Source organism: Antedon mediterranea, chromosome 4, assembly GCF_964355755.1.
Source record: "Antedon mediterranea chromosome 4, ecAntMedi1.1, whole genome shotgun sequence".
Classification (NCBI taxonomy): domain Eukaryota; kingdom Metazoa; phylum Echinodermata; class Crinoidea; order Comatulida; family Antedonidae; genus Antedon; species Antedon mediterranea.
In genome coordinates, this window is record NC_092673.1 from 19,458,292 (window position 1) to 19,486,244 (window position 27,953).

General features: G+C 31.1%; 3 protein-coding genes across 3 annotated transcripts; all 3 read left to right on the plus strand.

Annotated features, from left to right (window-relative positions):
* The first annotated feature begins 729 nt into the window (after positions 1–729).
* On the plus strand, positions 730–26,919 carry LOC140047661 (uncharacterized). Its single transcript, XM_072092699.1, has 12 exons — positions 730–831; positions 1,192–1,386; positions 1,615–1,917; positions 2,015–2,086; positions 2,779–2,995; positions 21,487–21,522; positions 21,961–22,005; positions 23,528–23,554; positions 23,820–23,885; positions 24,276–24,815; positions 24,973–25,030; positions 26,352–26,919. The coding sequence occupies exons 1-11, from the start codon at positions 730–732 to the stop codon at positions 24,990–24,992; spliced, it is 1,623 nt and encodes a 540-aa protein (XP_071948800.1). The 3' UTR covers positions 24,993–25,030; positions 26,352–26,919.
* On the plus strand, positions 4,907–13,740 carry LOC140046607 (uncharacterized). Its single transcript, XM_072091301.1, has 13 exons — positions 4,907–4,913; positions 5,350–5,512; positions 5,697–5,782; positions 6,374–6,447; positions 6,634–6,664; positions 6,782–6,843; positions 6,957–6,981; positions 7,149–7,217; positions 7,329–7,396; positions 7,563–7,587; positions 8,105–8,250; positions 13,529–13,618; positions 13,732–13,740. The coding sequence occupies exons 1-13, from the start codon at positions 4,907–4,909 to the stop codon at positions 13,738–13,740; spliced, it is 855 nt and encodes a 284-aa protein (XP_071947402.1).
* Positions 17,418–20,142, plus strand: LOC140046608 (uncharacterized). The gene is made up of 5 exons (XM_072091302.1): positions 17,418–17,513; positions 17,846–18,046; positions 18,330–18,632; positions 18,780–18,857; positions 19,900–20,142. Exons 1-5 carry the CDS (start codon positions 17,418–17,420, stop codon positions 20,140–20,142), a joined length of 921 nt encoding a protein of 306 aa, XP_071947403.1.
* Positions 26,920–27,953: the final 1,034 nt, after the last annotated feature.

Below are 27,953 nucleotides of genomic sequence, written 5' to 3' on the forward strand. Positions count from 1 at the left end.
AAGGAAATTCCTTTAAAGTGGATGCGTTTTCGATGTGGACTAGATGATCTAAGGAGAGAAAAACAGCCCTCTTTTTCTTTGTGTTCTTTAGAAGAGGTAAAGGTTATTTTTTATCATTCTTCAAAACATTTTAGGAAATAATATTGTATAGAATATTTATCAAGTATCTATTAAAAAGAAAGTCTAAATATAATTTTCAAAATGATCTTTATACTGGAATTTGTCATAACCATTTAAATAACAATATTCAAGATCATAATTTCATCTTTTATATATGTTGCCATTGTTTTATTTATAATTGTTACTAAATACTGACCTAATAATTGACAAAATTCCTGATAATTGCTTAGTTTTTTTTCGTGCCACTATCGAATAACATTGTTTTTAAAACATGCACAAAAATAATAGAAAAAAGTATACTTTGTATAATTATTTATTATTACATCAATTAATATGAATTTATATATGTAACATTTATTTATATTCTCTACACTGAATTACCAAAAAGTGTTATTTACTAAAACAATTGATGCTGTTAAAGACCAAAATAATGTTGGTAATAAATACATACCTACATCTTACAAAAACTGAATAGGATTTCATTAAAAAAAATCTGATTAACACTAATTTTTAAAGCTCAAAACCCTGGCAAGTAATAATGGTATTGTTGACAAAAAACCCAAATCAGTCCTGCTTATAAACTTGCACGATCATGGTGAAATTGTTTACATGCCTGACAACGAATTACTAAGCAATAAAGCAGTGTTAGATCCAATGAGACTGGTTGAAATTGTTACGACATTTGTAACTGTGGTTCCCCCAAAAAAATCTGTAAGTAGACTCATGTAATGTCTTGCATTTTAAAAACGTGTTACAGTAACATAATTACTCCTGTTCTGTGCTAAATTTCTTGCTGTTCTATATATAAGTATGCTGGAAGACATCATTTGCAATTGACTAAAGTTTTAATTATCTTACTTTCATTGTATTATAATTGAAAAAGTGAAAAGCACAGCAACAAACTACTGTAATTTCACAACTGCATTATACACATAACATTCATATTATTTATTTATTCATATTATAAAAGTTTACTATATTTGTTGACTATTTCCAACATCCTTCCTGCCTCCCTCTTGATTCCCTCCTGCCACTCTGTAATAACAACACAAAATATCAATTTTTTTTTAGTTCGGTATGTTTAATGAATCTTTTGATAAGCTTGACAAAGGCATACTGGAAGAAAGGTTGTTGCGAACATTATGGAAAAAGCGTAAAATTGACGACGGAAAGAATTTTGAGTTTCTTGTAGCACTGATGATTCAATTAGGTTTCATTTGTGAGAGAAAGACAACCAGCAGCCAAGATGTGGCAAGTACATCTACAGTAGGTTTTGTTCATTTATCTTTTCTAACATGTATATTTTGTATGCAAGATTATGTAAAAAATACTTTTTTTGGGATGATACATAATTGGTGATTTTACATAACATTTCAAAATATTTGTAGAGCTATATGATATATTTTGATTAAACCTGAAGAAGTTTTTATCATGTATCATCTTTAGTTTTCATTAAAGAATTGTAAATGGCATTTTACAAATCAACAATTTCAGGAATTGGTTGTGAAGCGATCATTCTTTGTGCCACTACGCCTTGCTTTTAAGACATCAAGTGAAGTGAAACCAGTGCCTGATGATTCACAATCTATCAGTATCTATTACGACTTTAAGGGATATCTGCCAGATGTTTTGTTTCCATATATGATTATTGATTTCCTCAACAAATTTCAAAAGAAAGGAGTTGACCCAATACTGTCATATAATCATGCTGAACTTGACTTCGACCAAGATCATGATGTGACTTTATCTCTTGTCAAATTCATAACTAAGGAGGATGAAAGAAAGTTCTTGTTAAAGGTACTGTATCATAAAATTTGAATTTGAATAAGTCATAATTTATTCTAAGCATAAACTCAATTAAAATATCAAAACATCATGTTTCTTCTTTTTTTAGGTGACTATTAAAAGAACTCCTGCTTGTAATGAAACAAGTAATGATGAACCCTCTTCTGAAGCATGCAAAGAGGTTTGTTCATTTCAGTTTGGAGAACTATATATTTTTTTTATAGATGTTTTGGTTGATATTGAGGTTGTTATAATATTACATAGTTTAAAATAATTTAAACATTTAAAATAATTTTTGTGTAATTCTTTTAGCGGTGTCATCTTAATTTGTATTTTACTTTGTAATTCTGTAGATTGGTTTAGTTTTCAATAATAAATAAGGTTTGAGGATTAAATAAGGATTAAGGTTGTAAGCTGGAGTCACACCTAAGCCCACTATTGCTAAGATCTATCATTTATAAAGTTAAAACTTTATTGATTTCATTATATATATATATAATATAACATTGATTAGTAACAATTGATATAAAAACATCTTTAAAGTTAAATTATAAAATGATTTTAATATAATATCAATTTAAAGTACAAGAAACTTAAAGTACAGTTGTCAAAACTAGTTGTGATTGACTTTTTTAATATATAACATTAATTAATAACAAATGATTTATAAAAACGTCTTCAAAAATTCACTAGATTTGTATTTTAGATATTTATTTTATTTGTTGTTGTTTTAGTTTTCCCTTTTATTGTATTGTAAATTTTTAGTGAACACAACATTTTAAGAATTTGTGCTGCTGATTCAAAGTTGCTACATTAAGTATGTGTTTAATTGTCATATAGTGTTAATTGCAGTTTACCAATTTATATTTCTAGGTTTTGTTAACGATCCAGAAGTCATTTGAACCTTCTAAAGATGGTGGTAGAAGAGGGATTCAATATGAGAGATGCATACTTTGTGATGTATGTAGTGATACATCAGAAAAGAAGCACATTCTAAATCTTGAAGATTTCCAGTATAGAAAGTTAAAATGCACCAAAACTGGCAAGTCTGTTACGATGGATGTTTCACGTTACAAGCGGCTATTTGTAGGTAAGAGTAATATATATACAAGTTTATTTTCATTTATTTATTTGACCAATAACAATAAACTGAATGAACAAAATGATTATTATGTAATTTAATTAAACAAACACATACAAATTATTATTTTTTTTTTTTATTTTTTTTTTAAAACCAGAAACAACAGCAGAAACAAATCCGCCACTTACAGCTTGGTTTAACAGATACAAAACAATTACAACAACTCAGAAACACTTAAATTACGACGAGACAGATAAAGATTGGAATTAAAAATGTCAATATGGGGATGGGCCTGGACTAAACTATTATAATATAAACTTAATCTACTGATGTAACCATTTTTTAGAACATTGACTCTACTAAAGGGAACACAAAGGATACTATTGTTTCTTAAATTACGGGCGGGAACACGAATACCGAAATTGGAGATAAAGTTGCAGTCAAAAATAGAATGAAGACATTTAAAAAGAAAAATAAGATCATTGTGACATCTACGTAATGAAGGGGGAGATATAGGATATATTTTTTTATCATCACAATTATAAAGATTGTTACATTTAAAAAGATTATTCTGATTGTGGTTGTGGCTGATGTAGCGCAAAAATCTAGAATAGAGTCGGTCAATACGTGAGGCTTGGGTTTTGGAGATTGAATTGTAAATAACAGAACAAAAGTCTAAATTAGGTTGGATTAAGGTGATATATAGATAAACTTTGGAAGAACGACCGAGATATTTTCCATTGCGCCACATCAGCCCAAGCAGCTTATTGCATTTATTTAGAAGATGATCAACATGAAAAGTAAATATCTTCATTCCTCTAATACCAGTAGTAGTACTATCATAATCATTATTGAACCTATACATTGTTACAACATGCTGCTATTAGCTGTGATATCTTATTCCTCTTACCAGTAGTAGTACTATCAGAATCATTATTGATAATCCATGCATTGTTACAACATGCTGCTATTAGCTGTGATATCTTCATTCCTCTTACCAGTAGTAGTATTACTATCAGAATCATTATTGATAATCTATACATTGTTACAACATGCTGCTATTAGCTCTGATATCTTCATTCCTCTTACCAGTAGTAGTACTATCAGAATCATTATTGATAATCTATAAATTGTTACAACATGCTGCTATTAGCTGTGATATCTTCATTCCTCTTACCAGTAGTAGTACTATCAGAATCATTATTGATAATCTATACATTGTTACAACATGCTGCTATTAGCTGTGATATCTTCATTCCTCTTACCAGTAGTAGTACTATCAGAATCATTATTGATAATCTATACATTGTTACAACATGCTGCTATTAGCTGTGATATCTCCATTCCTCTTACCAGTACCGTAGTTCCCCGGGTATAATCCCACCCCCCTTGTACGTGAAATTTGCCCGAATTTGGGAGGTGGGACTATACCCGGGGATTTCCCGTTGCATGAACTGAAAATGACGATATTTCTTCTAGCTACGATTTAGGCTATCTAAAAGCTATATTCCGATGTAGGCCTAGCAATTGATAATCTATACATTAGGGAGTTTTCGCAATCTTACGAATATGATAACGAAAACGGATACGTCACGCACACGTATCCGTTTTTCGTAAGCCAGTAAAAATCTGTTTCGCATGGCAACAAAATATTGAGGGCGCCGTCCAAAATATGACTGCGGTAAATTTGAGCGAAGCGCAGGTACGTGTTACTTGGTGGCCTAGGCCTAGCGTAGCATCAATGCGAGTGAGGACTTTAAAAACTGCTATTTATCAAAATTTACCTGGAATTTTAGTAAATTACTTTAGTAAATTACTTTCAATAAAAGTATAATTATATTATAATCATGAATCATTCCTGATTCAAATGCAAAATGTGCAAAATAGATCAAAAACTATACTCGTTTTGTAGTTACGAATATGACTGGTGATATTCATCAACACGAATATGCTTTACGAATATGAAATGGGGATCAGCTCAAAAGTTTCACAAATGTGTGACGTTTTCGTTATCGTATTCGTACGGTTGCGAAACCTCCCTATTGTTACAACATGCTGCTATTAGGCGTCATGTCAAAATGACTATGCATGAAACGTGTATTCTTTTGTTCTTTAAACTTGACTATGACTTCCAATTGTGAAACAACGTGAAAAACACTAATATGCACAGCTCATTATTAGTCCCGCCCCCACTGCATGCTTGACTAAATATTATTATTAATATTAATTCTGATATTATATGTGTATATTTATCACAAATGAAAGAAAAAGCATTTTATTCAAAATACTCTTAAAGACATGCTTGATAGTTAATTTTACTTGATTTACATTAATAGTGTGAACATTTTAATTGTTTTTGTTAGACCATATTCCATCTGCTATTATTGCTCGTGGTACAGATGTTAAGAAAGCGTACAATGAAGCCTTGAAAGAAGGTAGGGTCAATGTCAATCTTGGAATGCTTAAGGTGATTGGACAGGAAGGAGTTGGTAAAACGTGCCTCCTCAATGCATGTCTTGGGCTGAAGTAAGTAATATTTTCAAGTACAGTAAAAGGAACATTCAGTACTGTAGTTGTTTTATAGCCTTGCATATACTAATCATCTTTAATTTGTTTTTATATTGACTTTTATAATGTTATAAATTTTGCAGTACACCATGTGTGAACAGAACTGTTAATTATTGATTTCAAATTATTGTATTTACTTCAGATTTGAGGAAAAACATATTGTTACAAATGGAATAGCAGTGACTAGGACTGTAAGCACAACATGGAAAGAGGCTGAAGCTGATAGTGGTAAACATGAATACATTTAATAGTATTATTATACAATCATTAGACACAAACAGTCCCGAAGTGGAATGATATTGCATTTTAAAGCTCTAAAACAAGTTAGCTATAGACTCAATTCTCCTTCGTAAAACCATGACCATTTTTGGCCACCATTGAAAAGCTAAAATAGTAAATTAAAAGACCACATTTATTTGAATAACGCGTTTATTGTTTACTGTTATTGTTTATTGTTTGGGGGAAGGGGAAGGCATAATTAAATTATTAAATTAGTCCGACTGTTAAAATGTGATGTAAGATTAAAGTAACGATTGTGAGGCATTTGATAAATAGGCAAACTGCCTTAAAATGTCTAGACATGTTTCGAGAAACTATTCTCATCATCAGAACAGAAAACAACACCTGATGATGAGAATAGTTTCTCTAAACATGTCAAGACATTTTAAGGCAGTTTGCCACAATCGTTATTTTAACTTGAAAGTTTGGCGGAATCATACATGATTTATCTAATGTAAGATTGAAAATCAATTATCAAGGTATTCACTAAATCAAACCTAAGACCTACACAAATATGTATACACTTTGTTTTTTTAATAGGTAATCCCTCACAACAGTATAAAAAAGTGGTCACTGACAAAATGATGAGTGAAATGGAAAGTTCAGCTATAAACGTATGTCAAAACATGTTATAAAATTAATGAAGTAGTTTTACAGGACTTTTGTGCAATAATGAATCAATGAAATGTTAATTTAATTTTCTAATGATTTAAGAATTGTATTATTATTTGGTTTGAAGAGTAAGTTTTTGACGAAAGCAGTATTCAAGGTTTGATAAACAAATTTATTTCTTTTATTAGGAAAGTCCTAATGAATCAACTGAGAGTTTAGGTAAGTTTTTTATAATATTTATTATTAAACTGTAAATATGTATAAATGTTTTAGAAATTTGTTTAATGGTTTCATCCTACCTCTTCCATTCATTGAAAAATGTATTGTTGTTATTAGAATTGAACACTGAAACAACTGCAAATAATGCAGAACAAGATGATACACCAAATGAGACAGATGTGAGTACAGTACTGTCATTTAATTTATAATAATCTAGAGTAGCAAACCAATAATTAGGAGGGAAAATGTTAAAAAATATGTATTTTATTTTTTGTTTTGTTTTTTGTATCAGGTTGACAAGAACTCGACTGTAGAAGGTATGTAACTTCTCTTTAAATTCTCTTCATAAATAATAGCATTAATATACAGATACAAAAAAACTTGATTTCATCCTTCACAGAAAATTTACAAGGTCGCAGTTAAAAAATATCATCAATATTTATGATATTAAAAAATATTAATAATTTAAGAAAATATCTTTCAGGATTGGATTTCATGCTAAGTACATCCATCAACAAGTTTGACAGAGACAAACTTATCCAGAGTAGTTCAGGTAATTTTATAATTGTTATTACATTCATACATATATTAATGGTTTTGAAATTATTACTACTATTGTCAATTTATATTTTCCCATTTATTGAAAAATACTTCCTATACTTAGGAATGAACGCTGTAACAACTGCAAATAATGCAGAACAAGGTGATACACCAATTGAGACAAAGAAAGATGTGAGTACAGTACTGTCATTCATAATATATATATAGTAGATTTGTAGGAAGGTAGTAGTAAGTTGAAATTACCAATCATAACTTTAGAAATTATGAGCAAAATAAAAAAAGACAGTCAAAATATTACTTATTGTACTTCATAGTTTTATTTTATTTTATGTGTCAGGTTGGCAAAAAATTTAGTGCAAAAGGTATGTAACATTTCCTCATGTAATTTTCATTCAATAACACTTAATTAGTAGATGATGATGTAGAGTTGAATGACTGACTTTTTATGTGCAGTTCTGAGAAACAAAAATGAATAGTTCACAAATTTGTTTGCTTATCGAAATTTGTATTGACAATTTCGTATGAATCATTTGTTTATTCAACCAACAAACAATAATGTAATATATAATAATGTCATACATTATAGGCTCATAAGCAAAATATATTGAACAACAGAGGACATGTTATTTAATATTTTGGCCCATATTGAAGATGCATATACAGTAACTCCAGATTTTAATCAGTTTTTGTGACCAATATATTGATTTCCCTAAAAAACAATAGGCATGTTCTTTCATTTTTAAATGAAAACAAATTTGAGCCAATAACTATTGTACTATTAACAACAAACAACAAGAATGTGAAAGAAATAATAATAAGACTACTAAAAAGAAGATGTCATGTGTTATGTGACAAAAAAACCCACTGTTTTCATTATAGGTACTAAACCTGTACGCTTTGATGCAGATCAGCCATTAGATAAAGAAGTAATTCATGATTTTGAGCAAAAGAAATTTAAAAGCTTGGAAAATACATTTAACATCTGGGATCATGGAGGACAGTTGATATACCATGGTATACATAGTGTAAGTTCAGATATTCAGCATTATAGTAGAGAGGCCAAATACACAAAAGTCCTCTATAAAAAGTTTGGGGGGCATTTTTTGTTAATAGCAGGCAACCATGTTGAATGTATCCTTTGTGGGGTGACAAAAACGATAGGGGTGGATGCCATCTTCAGTTTTGGGTTTTAAGGTCAGTTTATGTGGTCAAGAGGTCAAACAATGTCAAAATATAGGATTTTTTTTTATTCACGGAAAATCATCTACATTATCAGATCTATCCAAAAAGGTATATCTGAAGATCAACTGATGCTTCATATTATAGTAATTATGAGATAAACATTTAATTTTACACATAAAAACATAGGAAATTAAATATAAAAGTGTCATTTCTCAAAATGTTGTTTTCACATATTTCTGTAAAGTACACACAGTTTTTTAATAGGCTTTTCCCAGTCTGTTGTAAATTTGTCTTTTTCATGTTGTCCACCAGTCGTTTTGATTTTTGTCGGGAAAAAATAGGTCAAGTGTTATATGTATGAAACGCCATATGTGCCAAAAGATTGGTCTTTTACTATAATATTAATATTACCTATATTAATTAATGTAATACAGTAATATTTAGAATTTTGTTTTTAGAAAAATTATTAATATTACCTATAATAATGTAATAATACTTAGAAATTTGTTTTTAAAAAAATTTCGAAAACAGAGACCTAATGTCGAGATGTTTTTGTTTGGGTCAGAGACTCCCTATAATGTAACTATTTAAACATTTTTTCATTATTTCAATGATACAAGTTTTTATTGAAGTTTGTTGTTTCAAGAAATCTCGAAAGAGAAACCTGGGTATCGAGTCTTTGCTTTCAAAAACCTAACTATTGGACTTTATCAAGGTTGGAAGGAGTGGTAATTGGGGACTTCTTTTCTTCTTGAGGCCTTCGCATCTATGCTATCATGGCTGACGGTGATAACAAATATAAAACTCCTTAAGTAATTAAGAAGTCCTTTATACACATGGATAAAGACGGTTTTAACGTTATTTAGAAACATTACGTTACGTACTGTGTCCAGGTATGAAATCCATCTCTCCAAAAAGACATAAACGCACTTGAAGAGGACAACGTCATGCGACAAATCAAATTCCAGCTATCCATTCTTATTCATATGAAGATCGTTTAAAGTTTCTTGGTCTAACAACCCTATATGACAGACAAATTCATGGTGACTTGATTGAAAATTTTCAAAAGATTTCGAGGGTGTAGCCAAGGAAGACTTCCTTCAAATGAGATGCAATCTAAGCAGAAATACACGAGGACATCAGCTTAGACTTTTTAAACCTAAATTTCACAAAGAACTGATAGGAGATCCACTTTTTCACAATTAGTAATTATATATTTTAATAGTTTGCCAACCAAAGTCGTCATTTCTGAAACCACCAACACATTTAAAAACCGATTGGATTCGTTGTAGAAATGAGGTTAAAAGGGTAAACAAATTTACCTATCTAAACTATCAGAACCAATATTCTAAACACTGAGTGGATGATTGATCAATTCAAAATAGAATCATTGGTATAACAAGAAACGCTGTAATTCATTGAAAGGTTCTGCATGACATGGTCAGACTGATCACGAATCACACATAATACACAATATTCTTTCGAACTGACAAATGATGACAACTTATTGAAAGAAAAAAAACAGTAGAACTTAGAACTTCATGAGCCACTGAGAAAGCATCGCTCTAAACCTTTGCGGATTTCTATAGGCCTAAGGCAACTGTTTCGATAAAAAAAAAAAAAGTAGCCTATATAAAAACTGACAGAAAATCTGCTGATCAACCATTGGAGTATGATCATAGCTCAATTTTAATATCTTTAACCAAATATGACTTCACATATCTTGATGGATGGCGTTGAAATACCCACAGATGTTCCAGAAGAAAACTTACAGTAAAAACATGATGGTCATGCACTATAGGATGCAGTAAACATGGCTGTAAACATTTTGGTGACTATGCAAGTATTTATTCAAGTTACCTAGATATTTCGTCATTTTGTTGTATTTGATCATTACATTGTGACAGTGACACGATTGAAAGGATAGTCCCAATGTACTAATCTGTACTTCCGTATGTGTTTTGGGCCACACTCATCGGTTTGGAGGAGAACAAATATCACAAAGTTATTAGACATTCTTTATGTCAATAACAAAGAGCTTGCAATTATACATGAAAGTTGATGTTAATTTATAATGATATGCACTTTGTAACAGTAGCCTTCAAAAGTATGGACGATGTCTGGTATAGTGAACAATAAAGTGGTTGAAAACCTATTAAGAATAATCTAACCAGCTTCCATGCCATTACAGGTTGCAGCACGTCATTATTTGCTGGTTATGGGAAGAGGTCATACTGGAAATCATTTGTAACGCATCCACTCCTTGTAAATGGAATTGATTAAGATTAAGACTTTCCACGTACAGTGTACACTAAAGTTTAATATTGCCAAATATATGGTACTCTTGAGCAGAACTGTATAATAACAGACTACTCTTTGGTGCTACCTCCATCTAGACTCAGTGACTATATACCATTAACACTAGTGATATATAGTTTATCTGATTATTTTGAAACTACTGATCATGCATATAATACAAGAATTAATCATTATTTTAATTTAGCCATTCCTCCTTGTCGTATTAATTGTGGACAATTTAGAATTTCTTTTTCTGGTGCTGTTATTTGGAATGATTTACCTTTAGAATTACAAACAATTACATCTAGATTTGCTTTCTCTAAACAACTTAAAGAATTACTTTTATCTAAGTATATAAAAGAATAATCTATAATTTACAATGTTTTTATATATTGTTAATTCATCAGATATTATCTATTGAACTGATATGGTTTTGTTTATTACAGTATAGTACATACAGCACTTATGTTATGTTATTTTATTTATTTATTATTCAACATTTTTTGTTTTGTTTTTGAAGTTATCAAATTTTTATTTTCTTTTAAGTTCTGTTATTTATTTGTTAATTTTGTAGCTTAAGTTAGTTAAGATAAAAGGTACCAAGCTTGATTAGCTTCGGCTATACCTTGGCTACCTTTTGTATTAAATTGTTTTTTGTTTGATACAATAAAGAAGATTATTATTATATTTCCCTTAAATATTAAGTATTTCACTTCACTCAATAAATATTTAAGTACCTGTATTTCTACTTCGGGAAACACTTAAAATTAAAAAAACTCGCCTATGGTGAATACAGACATCATAGAACCTGAACATACGAGCCAACTATCAGGCAGAGCTATAAGTATGTGGCCTAAATGAATCGGGTCGTTTGGAAGCCCCTAACCCAGTTGTCAGTTTGGAACTTGTTACATGTGCATGTAAACTAAAGAGCCAGATGAAGTTGTTACAGAAAGCATGCATATGTGGTTGTGATTCAATCGTTTGCCGTTACCCAGATGGCCAGTAGGCATTATATATCAGTGCTTGAAGAAATACCCACATCAGAGCGTTACCTCCTTCCATCCCAGAAAAATTTCGAATATTGGCATGTGCCCATGCCGCCCATTACTCCCAACCCACAAACCCTCTGTGACCGTTTTTAAATGAAATTTAAGACATTCCAGTAGGCCTCCAATTTCGGTTATTTTGATACTCTAGGACTCATCCTCTCCATTCCTTGAACACCTTCCAGGAGTGACTCAAAAAGTTTAAAATCTTCCCAGTACAATTCTGGTCTTTTTGACACCACACTATAACCATCAGCCCCAGGCTATCATGAAAATTATATTTATTTCAATTATTAATACCGATAATTAACAGGTCTGTGCTCTATTTGACCTTATGACCTTGAAAATGACCTTTAAACTTGTAAGTTGAAAAATTGATGAACTGCACCATCTACAGCAATATGTCAATAATGATCCAATAATGGTTACATTTCTTTTAATTAGCTTATATGTTGTTGAAAACAGCTTAAACCTCTATTTTACCATATTTGACCTTATAACCTTGAAAATGACCTTTGACCTGAAATTTGAGAGCGGCATCCACCCCTATCTTTTTTGTCATCCCATAAGGGATATATTCCACATGGTTGCCTGCTATTAACATAAAATGCCCCCCATGATGAAAAAGCTCACATTGGCCGCCCTACTATTATATAAAACCTAAATAGATTCCTCTCATTTGATTGGACAATTGTGGGTCACAATAATAATATAGTAAAATCTAAGTGGCCTAATTTTATGCTCGCCAAAAACGTGGTTATTTCGGATTTTACCGAATGAAGCCTAGACAGCGCGTCCTCCATAACAACAATACTTTGCCCATGCTCCAGCGCAAGATAGATAACTGTTGCTAAGCTCCTATCTTATAACACTACGCTCCCTGTAATTCCATAGACGCCTTCTATTCGATTTAAAATCTAAATGGTTTAAATTTTTGCAGTCCGCCTCAAACTTTCTGTGGTTAACCATCTTGAGGGTTGATTCATGAAAAAGGTAATAAATTATGTAAACAAAGTAAAATAATAGTTTCTTTTGGATCTGGACACTTTCCTATTAATTCTGTGTGTTTACATCCGTCTTTGACCGAAACATTGTACAATATTGCCTTGACAATGACTTATTCTGCTTCATATTTGTCCTCCTGATTGGTGTCCATGGGATTACGAATATCTCGCACAATCATCTATCTTGCGCGCTATACAATCTTTGCTAGAACTACGCTTGACCTCCCATAGACAACAAGCACTGGAGTTAAATGATAATGCAAACCCTCAAAAACACCAAAAAACAAATCAAATATGTGGTCAGTAGGCTATAGTGGTAAATATCTTCTTTAGATGTTTAAAAAAAAAAAAAATTAGGTATCCTAGGCCTACGTTTCAATCTGAATCAAATGTAGGCTAGGCCCAGGCCTTTCATTCAATCAATCTGAATGAAATGACAAGAATCTACTTACTGTAGATGTTATATAAAAATAATTATTTTATATTCGTGCTATGGTATAATTAATCTCATTCAGTAAATAAATAAGGTCTCACTTGCTTGCTTTTTTTTAGTTTTCATAAGATTGTGGCAAATTTTAACCAACTCTTCAAGTTTAATTGCATATGTATACTTTTGCACATATATACACATGTTATACAAAATGTACATACAAGCAAAAATATTTGAATTTATGAAAACTGCCCAGATTAATTCTCAGCTATTAACAATGATTCTCAACATTCTAATTATAATTTAGTCTATAGTATTAACACAATTATTATTATTGCAGATCTTCATGACCTCAGAAGCACTTTACATTGTAGTGTTCGATCTTAGTAAACCCCTTGATGATCTTGCTAAGGTCATTGATGCTACAAGAGTAAGTATTTCAAGAACATTTAAATTGTTGTGTTTGAACAATTCATCTTGATGAGGACTTTATACTTTATATGCGTCACAAGGAGTTTAATTGTTAAATGTAATTTCTTTCAGCTTACATAAGTTCTGTTTTAATCAATTTGAAATACCAATTTTGTGTAATTTTTTTGTTTACAGGAAGAGCGTGAACATCATTGGACCAATCTCCAGTTCATATTATCTTACATCCAGACGGTTTATTCTCATAGTCGTATTGGGGGAGAAAACACAAAGAAGGGAGTTCAAGAACCAACTATCCTTATTGTGGGTACACATAAGGGTAAGCTTGGTAAGACTGAAGAAGAACAAAATGTTGAGGTTAGATACTTATTTTAGTTCTACATTATTAAAAATAGCAAGCTGTGTACATGTTGTTTTAAATAATAATGTAAACAGGCTGACTTCTGGTGTTTTACATATTCAAGTTAGATTCAAAGAGCTTAAACTGAAATTTTTTTCTTTTCATTATTTATTATAATCAGGCAAAAAAAGTATTTGAGAAGATTGAAAATACGCTTAAAGAAAAACCATATGAAGAACATGTATATCACCAATATTTTGCCATTGAAAACAGTCGAGAAACTGCAGATAAGAGCTTCATTAAACTCAAAAAAGTTATTGACAAGCTTATGACAGATTTAAAAAAGGATGTCCCTTTAAAGTGGATGCGTTTTCGATGTGATCTACATGATCTAAGAAAGGATGACCTGAGAAGGCAAAAACCTTTTCTTTTGCATCCTTTAAAAGAGGTAACATTTATTTGTCATCTTCTTTATTTTGTATCTACTAACTATAAGAACATCACCATAGCTAATATATATATTTTTTTAATTAATTGAAAATATTATTTCCCCATTCATATTACTGTTGTTAATGCACTCTGGCATATCATGCGCTATATACACATATAAATTAGCTCCACAGTGGAATAATATACGAATAATGAATTATTTGTTTTATAACACACCTACTTTTAATAAGAGGCTACAACAAAACTAACACTAACAGAGAAGGTAGCACTTCAATTTTAGACATGGACTAGAACAAAGTGCACGATTCATGACACACACTACAGCCTTGTGTCACGCATAATTGCTCTTGTGACATAAATACAAATGAATAAAGTTGAAAGAAGATTCCTCCGTGTATTTACTATGCATTAACCACTTTGTCACAGATAGATTATTACATACCGCAATGAATTTTATTTTGTTACTAAGATGACATCTTTAAACATTTTTAAAAAAATATACGCTGTCAAAGTATATATTTCTTTCCAACGTTAATATACGAAGATTTTAAAGAAGAAGGAATGTTAAGTTTGTAATTCGGTCCAAGAAAATGTCATAGTGCGCGTGTAAAATGTTTTAAATGCTTAAAATAGACTAAACATACTCTAATTTCATCGAAAATACATGTTGACAATTTTGAAAATTTTAAGCGTGCGTTTGCATGCGTTTTATGCGCTACACACATAATTGTATTGCCATAATGATGAAATATGACCTGAAGTTTATGAGTATCAAATTTGGTTTAATTATGATTAATGCTTGTGAAGAAAATTGGGCTTTTCATGTATAATGTTACTACTAATCAGGACGTGCGTTTTTCATCGCTCTTTATTAAAATGGTTCTTACCATAATTATAATACAAGATCTAAAGACAAAATGAGACTCAGAAAACGTAATCGTACTTCTACTAGTTTTACTGTGTCATGTGTGGGACCTAAATTGTGGAATGACTTGAATTATGAACAACAAAATACCAAATCAATATATATATTTAAATCATTGTTTAAAGAACATTTATTATCATTTTACAAATAATTTTAAAATAATACTTGTTGCAGGATTTAGCTTTTTAGGTGATCATTTAGAATAAAATGATCACCTATTGTTATTGTATAAAATATTTATTCTTATGATTCTTCTTTATTTCTCTCTGTACAGATTTTGTGTAACAAATATCTCAAAAAGTTGAATGTTAATGATTACCAAAATTTCACAATGTCTTTCAAATACTTTAACTTAGTCCTAATAAGCTTTTCAGCGTGATCACTCATCCGTGACGTCATTTATACGCCATTTTGTGAAATCACATTATCAATCATATCTCCATAATTCATTATCACATATTAACGAAATTAACAACACGTAAACTTCAGGTCAAGGGTAAAAATATTATCAAATAAAAACGCACGCGCACGTAGGGTCCTGCACGTGAAATCGCGCGTTAAAAATTTAAAAAGCCTACCTCAACCAAGTATGTTACTCATGAGTTGGCAATATTTTCATTTTGATGACGTCATCACGTCTTAAAATTTGAATAACAGTGGTTACGTAATTTCACCCACAACGTATATTTGAATACCTTACAGCTCTTCTGAATTAAAGTTGACCTTGATGTTTATAACTTATTATGAGAGCTGGTGAAATTTAGATATGAATTCATATAAAAATTAAGCTGATCGGATGTTGTTATCATATGGCCAGTTGAAGTTAAAAATAGTTTTTAAATTTCTTTAGTCAAAGTTATACAAATTTCAAAGAGCGCACATTGCGCTTCTACGTGTCAAATTCTCTTCTAATTCTTATATTTATTTGCTCAATTCATTATCCTTCGAAATTATCATCTTCGAGTTTGTTTTGATAATTCCATCATACCAAAAAATTAGAACATGATGTGTGCCCCGTAATTTCACCTATGCTACACTGTATATAGATATATACAGTATATACGGTACTGTATAATTATTGTATATGGCATATAATAGGCACAACTCAACACTATAAGCGTATAATAGGATGGAATACATCATCATTTTCCGATCGTATGTTAACGTACGTGCATGTTTAAAAAAAAAAATTTCAGTAATTAATTAATATCAATAATTAATTAATTAATGTCAATAAAATGATAAAAATGATCACCTATAATTCGTCAAAGTGACGAATTAAATTCTAGTTTTAATTATTTATGTTTTAGTTTTTAGGCTAGTTAGGGACGTAGGGGGACACAATTAATCAAGCTCCTTTGAGTTTTTATGTGTTTCCTTTTCATCTTTATTTTATGTTCTCATATATTGTTGTATATTTTCATGATTGGTGATGAATAAAGAATATTTGAATTTGAATTTGAATTTGAAGATATGATTACAAACGTGATTTTGTTAAATCGTGCGTAGACCGTGTAATATTTTTATATTTTTGTGTCTTCATACTGTGTGTGATTAGGCTAATTTCACTACAAGCATGTGTATGCTAAATTTGGTGTAATGGTTATATAACCAGCTTTTCAACTAACAATAGTTTCAGTTGACTAACAAATTATAACATCAACGCCAAAGCAAACGGATGAATTTGAAAAGAAATAGGTTTTTTCTGAAACTACTCATATCAAAAAACCTGTATATTAAATCCAATTATGTTCACAAATTACAAATTATAACTCTTGCCTCTTGTACAAAAAGTTTTTTGAACAAGTACTTCTCGAGAAAATGCAATTTCAGTTTACTTGTTTACTTTAAGACTGCACGCCAGCTTTTGAAAATTCTGTCCTATCTTTTAACACTAGCAGGTCTGAACAATTTTAAAAAGTGGTCCATAATTGGGAGGGTGATCCATGATAATGCATATAACATAATAAAACATGACATGCCTTAATTCCTTAGATCAAAACACTGGCTGCTAAGAATGGTATTGCCGAAAAGGAACAATCAGTGCTACTTAACTTCTTGTATGATATTGGTGAAATTATCTACATGCCTGACAAGGAATTATTAAAAGATCAGGTGGTGTTAATTCCCGATAGCTTGGTTAAAGTTTTAACCAGATTTGTAACTGTGGTTCCATCAAAAGTAAGTAGGCTCATATCAAATTATAAACAAGTGCTCAATATCATTTCTTGTTCCTTTTGGAAAAAGTTTTATTTTTCAAAATAAACTGAGGTACTTATTCTTATAGGCAAGATTATTTTAAACAGTTGTAGTGGTATAGTGTAAGATTATATGTGATCCTTAAAACTTTTCATAGTGTCTATTTGAAGAAATGATGCATATTATTCTCAAAACTAACATTGTTGTTCCCAACATCCCTCTCATTCAGTTTCTGAATATTCATCTATCACTAATGTAATAAATACAGAAACACACAATCACATTTATGGCTAATTATTGGTGTTTTCTTTTAGCCGGTCACGTTTAGAAAGGCTTATCGTCAGCTTGACAAGGGCATACTGGAGGAAGACTTATTGCGAAACTTTTTTGAAGAGTGTAAAGTAGATGTAGATGTATTAAAGAAATTTGAGTTACTTGTAGAACTGATGATTCAATTAGGTTTCATTTGTGAGATGAAGACAACCAGCAGCCCAGATGTGGCAAGTACATCTACAGTAGGTTTTGTTTCTTTTTATTGTTTATGTAAGGGCTAACTGAAACAAGTTTACATTTTTATGCTCTGTATTATTTGTATGGTATTTGATGAAATAAATGTTTGTTGAACTTGTAATTTCCAATGTTAGTAGTATGATTTGTCTGCGATTTTACTGAATATAGTATACACAATTTTAGCCTTCAGACATGATTTTGTTAACATTTATACTGAAAGATATTTTTAACATATATAACTGATCTTTGGTTCTTTTAAATGACATTAAACAAAATTATCAATTTCAGGGTTCCATTACAAAGCGGTCATTTTTTGTGCCACTACGCCTTGCTTTCAAAACATCAAGTGAAGTAAAACAGGAGCCAGATGATTCACAATCTATCAGTATCTATTATGACTTTGAGGGATATCTGCCAGATGTACTGTTTCCATATGTCATTGTGGAATGTCTTAACAAATTTCAATTGGAAGGTTTTGAGCCAAAATTGTCATGTAATCATTGTAAACTTTACCTTGACCAATTTCATCATGTGACCGTATCTCTTGTCCAATTCACAACTAAGGAGGATAAGCAAAAGTTCTTGTTAAAGGTACATACAATCTCTAATAAATGTTCAATATATATTTGTTTTTATAATATTTATTGTCAACAGTGTCATACATCTGTTGAATAATATAAGTCAGAATTTACTGTACACATGTATAAACATAATAACAAAAATAATTTTTTTATCCAGATGACTGTTAAAAGAACAAATTCTTTTAAACAAACAAATGATGAAAAATGTGAACCATCCTCTGAAGCATGTCAAAAGGTATTTTTTAGATATTTTTCTAGGTTTTTAAATTCTGTAGATAGTTTGGTTTTTTAAACATTCTAAAACCATTTTTGAGATGACACATAACAATTATACTGCCCACTACTTGACTTAAAAAGGTGGTCTTATGTCTGGTTGCGTGAGAGCGCTTATGTCGACATTTCGAGGAACTGAAGGGAACCAGTGTCGTGGTTACCATAAGACGAGCATCACGCGATTTGTAGTTGTATGAGAATCAGTATCTGCGGTAAATTACCCACTTGATTACCCATGCCACACACATGGTTTTCAGTTTCCAGGTCCATGGGCAACTGAAAGCAACTAAGCTTATGTCAACATGTTTTGTGTGCCAGTCAGTTGCTTTCAGTTGCTCGGAACGCTTAAGTCGATACAGTTGAGTTCCATGTCGACATAAGAGCACATTTTAAGTTAAATATTACAGTTAAATTTTATATTTCAATTTTAAATAAACTAGGAATAGAAATTGGATTGAAATTGAAAATAACAAAAATGAGAATATTAATTATGATATTAATCATGATATAGTAATGATATATGATGTTAATATTAATTAAAATTAATGAAAATACTAATCTGGAAAGCACTTCCAGATGACATACTCCTTAACCAACCAAGTTTGAAGTTCATAATGAAGTCTTAAAGTTGACTAATGCCAATTTAAGGTTTTATTTATTTTTTTATTTTAACATATAAACTTTCACTAAAATGGATGATGAGCAATTAAATAGTTCATTAAAACCAAATAAACCAAATTATTACAGTAGTACATAAACTTTATAAACTTCAAATTATTAGAAAAAAATAAATAAATAAATGCTCGTAATAATAGTTACAATAATAGCAAAAACAATATGCATATAATTTATCTGGTATTTCTTTTTATTTTTAATGTATTGTAAATAATATATAACACAATATTCTAAGAATATGTGCTGCTATTTTAAAGAAGTTTTTATTATTGTGTGAATTAATTTAAATTTCTGCATGTTTGAAATCATAATCCAATTTATATTTTTAGGTGTTGTCAACAGTTGAGAAGACATTTAAACAATCTAAAGATGGTGGTAGAAGAGGAATTCCATTCAAGAGATGCATTCCTTGTGATTGTAGTCTTACATCAGAAAAGAAGCATTTTCAAATTCTTCCTAATTTCCAGTACGAAAGGTTGCCATGTAATGAAGATGACAAGATTTTAAACACAAATGTTGAACGTTACAAGCTACTATTTGGAGGTAATAGCAGTGACAAAATTCATTATTGATAATCTATACATTGTTACAACATGCTGCTATTAGCTGTGATATCTTCATTCCTCTTAGTAGTAGTAGTACTATCAGAATCATTATTGATAATCTATACATTGTTACAACATGCTGTTATTAGCTGTGATATCTTCATTCCTCTTACCAGTAGTAGTACTATCAGAATCATTATTGATAATCTATACATTGTTACAACATGCTGCTATTAGCTGTGATATCTTCATTCCTCTTACCAGTAGTAGTACTATCAGAATCATTATTGATAATCTATACATTGTTACAACATGCTGCTATTAGCTGTGATATCTTCATTCCTCTTACCAGTAGTAGTACTATCAGAATCATTATTGATAATCTATACATTGTTACAACATGCTGCTATTAGCTGTGATATCTTCATTCCTCTTACCAGTAGTAGTACTATCAGAATCATTATTGATAATCTATACATTGTTACAACACGCTGCTATTAGCTGTGATATCTTTATTCCTCTTATCAGTAGTAGTACTATCAGAATCATTATTGATAATCTATACTTTGTTATAACATGCTGCTATTAGCTGTGATATCTTCATTCCTCTTACCAGTAGTAGTACTATCAGAATCATTATTGATAATCTATACATTGTTACAACATGCTGCTATTAGCTGTGATATCTTCATTCCTCTTACCAGTAGTAGTACTATCAGAATCATTATTGATAATCTATACATTGTTACAACATGCTGCTATTAGCTGTGATATCTTCATTCCTCTTACCAGTAGTAGTACTATCATAATCATTATTGATAATCTATACATTGTTACAACATGCTGCTATTAGCTGTGATAAAATCATTCCTCTTACCAGTAGTAGTACTATCAGAATCATTATTGATAATCTATACATTGTTACAACATGCTGCTATTAGCTGTGATATCTTCATTCCTCTTAGCAGTAGTAGTACTATCAGAATCATTATTGATAATCTATACATTGTTACAACATGCTGCTATTAGCTATGATATCTTCAGTCCTCTAACCAGTAGTAGTACTATTAGAATCATTATTGATAATCTATACATTGTTACAACATGCTGTTATTAGCTGTGATATCTTCATTCCTCTTACCATAGTAGTACTATCAGAATCATTATTGATAATCTATACATTGTTACAACATGCTGCTATTAGTTGTGCAACACAAGAATATAGGCACACAAGTAATTTGACCAATGACAAGTGAATAAGCTCAGATGAGCTGTGCATTGCATCTTGGTGTGCATCCATGAGATACTTTGCTGGACCCAATGGTGTCCACTTACAGGAGGTTCAACTAATATTTTTTATTTTATTTGCAGATGAAACAGAAAGAAAAAGAAAATATTCAGATCAAGGTAATTGATTGAAATAAGTAGATAAATTTTGCAAAATGTTGTACTTTTATGGACTCAATGATATTTAATTATAATAAAGTATTTGTCTTTGTTAATGCTGTGCTGCCCTCAATGACGATTGTTTGAATCTCTAGGATGCAACACAAGAGCGTAGGCACAACAATAGTAATTTGACCAATGACAAGTGAAGGATTGGATAAGCTCAGATGAGCTGTCGCTTGTTGTAGATTACCCGCATGGCAATTTCATCTTTGTGTCTCAAGTGATTATAGTTAAACATGGTATGCAGTGCTCCTCCCCTCCCTTAACAAAACACTCAATTGATACTATCAGCTGAATCTGTCTGTAGGCACTTTTATAAGCAGATACTTTTGTGGACCCAAGGGTGTCCACTTACAGAAGGTTCACCTAGTGTAATTTTTTTCATTTTATTTGCAGATGAAATTGGGCCAACTGGAAGAAAAAGAAGAAAACCAGACCAAGGTGATTGAAATATTATATATCAGATAAATAGATTATTTAAAAAAAAATGTAAATTGTACCTATGTTTTACTTTTATGTACTCAATGATAATTAACTAGTATTATAACATGGGTTCAAGGATGTACAGTGGCCAATCAGATGCGCTGAAATGAGTCACATGTGCGCTCTTATTTTTCACTATCATGCACTGAAGTGGAAAAAGTTCCCAGCAAAAAAGCATAACACCACTGCATGTAAATCATATAGCAGAGTATTACCGATCGTGCTAGGCATTTTCTAGGCTAGGCGGTAATTTGGTCGGCAAGCAAAGGGGTGATTGCTGCTCCCTAGGCCTTGTCGGTGATTTGGTCGCCGAGCAGAGTGGTGATAATAATTCATAGACCCATGTTGTAAAACAAATAACGCACAATTCTAAATTTGTGCGCTACTGGAGATGCAACGCACTCTCTGGTATTAACAATGTTGTGCAACATACACCATTGTAAATACCCTCAAGTTTGCCTTATCTCCTCTAACGCACAAATTTAGACTTGTGCGTTATTTGTATAATAAATTATTTGTCTTTGTTAATATCAATGAATGTTATTTTAGCATAAGATGGGCACCATGATTTATTCAGTGCATACATGTTCTAGAAATGGATATGTGTATATTGCATGTCATTGTGAGAGTCTAACAAATACGCAGAGTATTTATATTATAATATCATGGACTTATAAAGCTCTGTATGTTGTGAAACCTCTCAAAGCGCTGATCATACAGTAGAAAATTGAGGGAAAAAACTAAACCCAAACCTAAGTATGTGATATGCCTTTGCAATGTGTGACTTGGCCCGTCATCCCCGACTCGAGTGCTTCCTACCCTAGTAAAGACAATATAACTATAACAAGATATCAAATTTATATTCATGAAAGTGTCTCATAAACAAGCTTCTACTATTCTCAACTGCTACATTTGTTGCTGAGCCGCTTTCAAAATTGTTTAATTTATCCCTCTCAACTGGTACCATTGCCAATGACTGGGTGAAGGCCAACCTGATTCCTATCCATAAATGAAATTGGTATAGACAATTTTAAGTAGCAAATTTATGTTAGTGGCGGTTTTCATCGCTGTTGGTTTTGATCGAATAAAAAATAAAATGATGAAGGAAATAACAGAATGTGATGATGATCTAAAAACCTTCAACAGTTTATAAGATACATTGCTGCATTTATTATAACATTTGAACATGTGATAATGTGCTGTTGTGTTGGCAATATAGAATTTGAATGGCATCCATTGAATTCATTTCATTTCATTTCATTCATTTTATTCATCAAAAAAAAAAAATTATAAAACATGTAAAGATAAAATGCATAAAAGATGAAAAGGATCAACAACAAAAAGCTAAAAGCTTGTACAGGGTTGAAGACCTAAAATAACAACTATAAAACAGCTAATAATATAATAGGAAATATACAATATTAAAATATATATATAAAGTAACATATTATTTCATTATTGTATATTTTATTTGTTACAGATGATGTGGGGACAAGTTCAAATCAAGGTATGTTATATTAGGCCAATGTTTCGCTAATGTGATGTGCCCACATATGGACATGATGATGTCATATCACTACCATATTTGGGTATATCACTCATATTTGGGCACATCACACTTTTTATGTCAAACAAGTTTGATAGTGTATTAGTAATGCACTAGGCTACTTTCCTAATGATCAAATCTCGATTATCCAGTGTAAAAGTGACATGTACATAAACAAATCCTAACATACTTTAAACATTATACTTCTCATTTTTATCATTTTCAGGTAGTAGTAGTGATGAGGATGAAAGAGAAGGAACATCACTGAGTCACCCACACCAACAAAGTGAAGGTAAGATACTAGTAGATAGAGATAGTGATATTGTGATGATAAGTCCTTAATTTTAATTGTTTAATAAACCAAAACTTTCCACATATAGCCAAGTCTAGAATGACACACACGTGACTGTCAAATTTTCCAGAATTTACAATATTAAGTATTCCAACGTTGACAGTAGCTTCATATTTGTTTTGAACTTGACCCGAACTTGACATTATTCCACAAATATTTTTATTTTGAAATAGTAGAGTGGAGAGAGAAAATAAAACAAATTTAATACTGTTTACTGTTTTACATTTTGTTGATATTCTATACTGATGATTAAGTACAAATTTATTTTGATTTTTGAGTGGGTACAATAATGATCACTGTCAAATGAATGTCCTGTCATTTTATTTGCAGACAAGAACACAATTGCAGGATCGAAAACTTGTGACAATTTCCAAGACCTAAAAGCTGGTCTCAGTGGTTGCTTTGATGGCGAAAGATATCGTTGGCTAAGGTTCCTACTATTTGATAAGTTGGATGTCGGTGAAATTACAAATCAAGATTTCAATGGACATGACTTACTTAATGTACTTGAAGCTAAAGGTTTAATCTTATCAACCAATGTTAATTTGCTGTTGGAGATTACAAAGTTATCAGATATCAAATATGCCAAAGATCTTGTATCAAAGTATATAAGAGACAACGTTCAGTTTAGAAATACTGATAAAACCAAGTTGTCGTTTTACAGAAAGCGGCTGTTTAAAGCCCTGAAACAAGTTGACCCACGTGCATTACGTAATGTTATATCTTTCTACAAGTTAAGAAGATATAGCTTCTCCAATGTTTGGGATGCAGTTCTCTATCTGGAGATTCAGCAATTATTAGCAGATGATCCAGACAAAATAAATCGGTTTGCAGATCGTCTCGGCACAATAGCAAGTAACATTCTACTTGGTATGCATTTCTACTTTATATTATATTAAGTTTTTTGTATTGTTATTGTTATTGAATCATTCATTTTTTTAAACAGTTTACGTAATTGTAATCTGATTAAAATAATATTTGGTTTCATTTTAATCATTAAAATTTTACATTAACTGATTATTTATAGGCAATAGTGAGAAGAAATGAGACAGCATCATCAAGTCACCAATGTGAACAAAGTGAAGGTAACTTATTCAGTTGGGAGATAAACATAAAAAATGAAGATCATATATGATTATAATATGATTAAGATAATAATGACATAGAAGTTGGTGATATTGAGGATATTACTCACAAATTTAGGATTTATAAAACAAAGAATATAATAATGTAGATAGGAATAAAATAATTAGAGTGAGTAGTTTTTTTGTTGTTGTTTCTAATAGCTGATTATAGATATAGAAAATCATTGAATTATAATTATTATATTATATTCAAATAACATCATGAGGTAATTTCCCGATTGATCGTAATCAAAACGGTACTGGGTTTGGTCTACTAGCGTTCCTGCTCCCAACCAGTACATCCATTCATAGAAGCCTTAATGAAGTAAGCCTACCTGGTGGTGGCTTTAGTCGATAGAAGATTGAATAAATTGTTAGAGATAGAGTATACGATGTTATGATTCTGTGTAGATATGTGATTTGTTCTTTTTATTCAAATGATGTTATGTATTTAATAAATTTGTTATATCAATTAATTAAATTATCGTAGATTGCATATTATGCGATGAATATTATTTAATAAATTTTTGATATATTATTATTATTATATTAATAAAAAAGATATTTGTTAGTATAAATTAAAAAATATAGATATAAGGAAGAAAAGCAAAGAGATTATGGAGCGGCTGTACCAGAATATACAACACTAAGTATTGTAAAGTTAATATATTAAAAATTTAGGCGATCTTGTCAAAGGTCAAGCGCCTTCAGCCTGCCACGTTTCGATATTCAATATTGAACTTGACCGTTCTATGGTTACCACCAGGTAGGCTTACTTCATTAAAGCTTCTATGAATGGATGTACTGGTTGGGAGCAGGAACGCTAGTAGACCAAACCCAGTACCGTTTTGATTACGATCAATCGGGAAATTACCTCACGACGATCATTATTCAAACAATGATTATGATTATTAAACAATAATTATAAAAATGCTGAATTTATTACTTGAAATTTGAAATGATTTTGTGGTTTTTCATGAATTTTTATTCATAAATCTTAAAACAGTAATTATGATAAGAATGCTCTCTGAATTTACTTCCTGAAATTGGAAATGATTTTGTGGTGTTTCATGAATTATACTGTGATCATATTCAAATAATGATTATGATTTCAACAATAACTATGATGCTAATCTACTGAATTTATTACATTGGAAAATATTGTGGTGTTTTTATGAATTTATATTTATTATTCAAAATCTTAAAAAAACAATTACAATTTCCACAATAATCATGATAACTGTTATACTAAATTGATTGATACTGTTTTTCATTCGTATAGATCTCTCAGAAGATGAGAAGACTTAGTCACAGACTTAGCACAATGATGCAATAAACATGGATATTCTATTCATACAAATGTTAGACGGCGTTAAACTGTTAAAAACTGGTACCAGTGCAATCTACCTGTGAACTCTTTTACCTGCAAATTGAGTAGTGATAGTGAGATGTAATGTTAGCGTGTCATACCTCAATATACAATAGCGTAGGTACCTTGGTATCCCAGAATTAAAACACACTAGTTATTGTCTGTGGTGTTTTCTTTCCAAAAAAAATTGCTGTCCCCTTATAATAGGATTAAATCAACCATTTGGCACTCTCAAACGTGTCCCTGTCCCTTTAATAGGGTTACATCAACCATTTGGCATTCTCAAACGTGTCCCTGTCCCTTTAAAAGGGGTGTCCCCTGATTAGGAGTTGGCTGTAGTGTTAAAACATATATTTCCCCTCGTTTTATGAGAAAGTGTCCCCTGAATGGGGGTGTACTAAAGAAGGGGTTTACTCCAGTAGTAAAGAGGAGGGGTGTGTCCCCTGAATAGGGATGTGTCCCCTGAATAGGGGTGTCCTAAAGAAGGGGTTTACTCCAGTAGTAAAGAGGAGGGATGTGTCCCCTGAATAGGGGTGTCCTAAAGAAGGGGTTTACTCCAGTAGTAAAGAGGAGGGGTGTGTCCCCTGAATAAAGGTGTCCTAAAGAAGGGGTTTACTCCAGTAGTAAAGAGGAGGGGTGTGTCCCCTGAATAAAGGTGTCTTAAAGAAGGGGTTTACTCCAGTAGTAAAGAGGAGGGGTGTGTCCCCTGAATAGGGGTGTGTCCCCTGAATGGGTGTGTCCTAAAGAAGGGGTTTACTCCAGTAGTAAAGAGGAGGCGTTCTACTGTTGAAAGATTTATTATAAGACTTCAGCGTACTAAACGGTACATGAATGTTAGCAACAAAAAAAGATGACAAAACAAAATAACAATACTGGAATATTTACAAAAAATAACAGTAGGCCTACAAATATTTATTATAAGATTTCAGTGTACTAAATAGTACATGAATGTTAGTAACAACAGAAAGATGACAAAACAAAATAACGATACTGGAATATTACAAAAAATAACAGTAGGCCTACAAAACTCAAAAAATCATGCTACCCAAAAATATACATGGATGGGTATAAAACATTGCTACTGTTCCTGCAGGCATTACCTATATTTAGAGATAAGACCATTTTAACTGTTTTTATATTTTGTTGTGCATTTATATTAAAATCTCTATGTTGAGATTACAGGCAAAAATCAAACGACAAACATACTTTTTTTTTTAAATAAGTAATTGGTTTAAGTAAGAAGAATATGTGCTACCCTCAATGCCATAAACGAAGAATGGATTAATAAATGAATTGTAGATTATAATTAGCATGTCTTGAGGAACAAAATATCTCAACTGATAAACTGATAAAATACTTTTATTGCAACTTTTGGGTTGAATTAAACAAAAATATATACTTATACTTAAATGAAAATATATCCTATCCATCAACAATAACAATCAAAATACACAAACCATCGAAGAACAGACAAAACAGAAGACAGGGGGAGAAACGACTGTGCAGGGATATTTA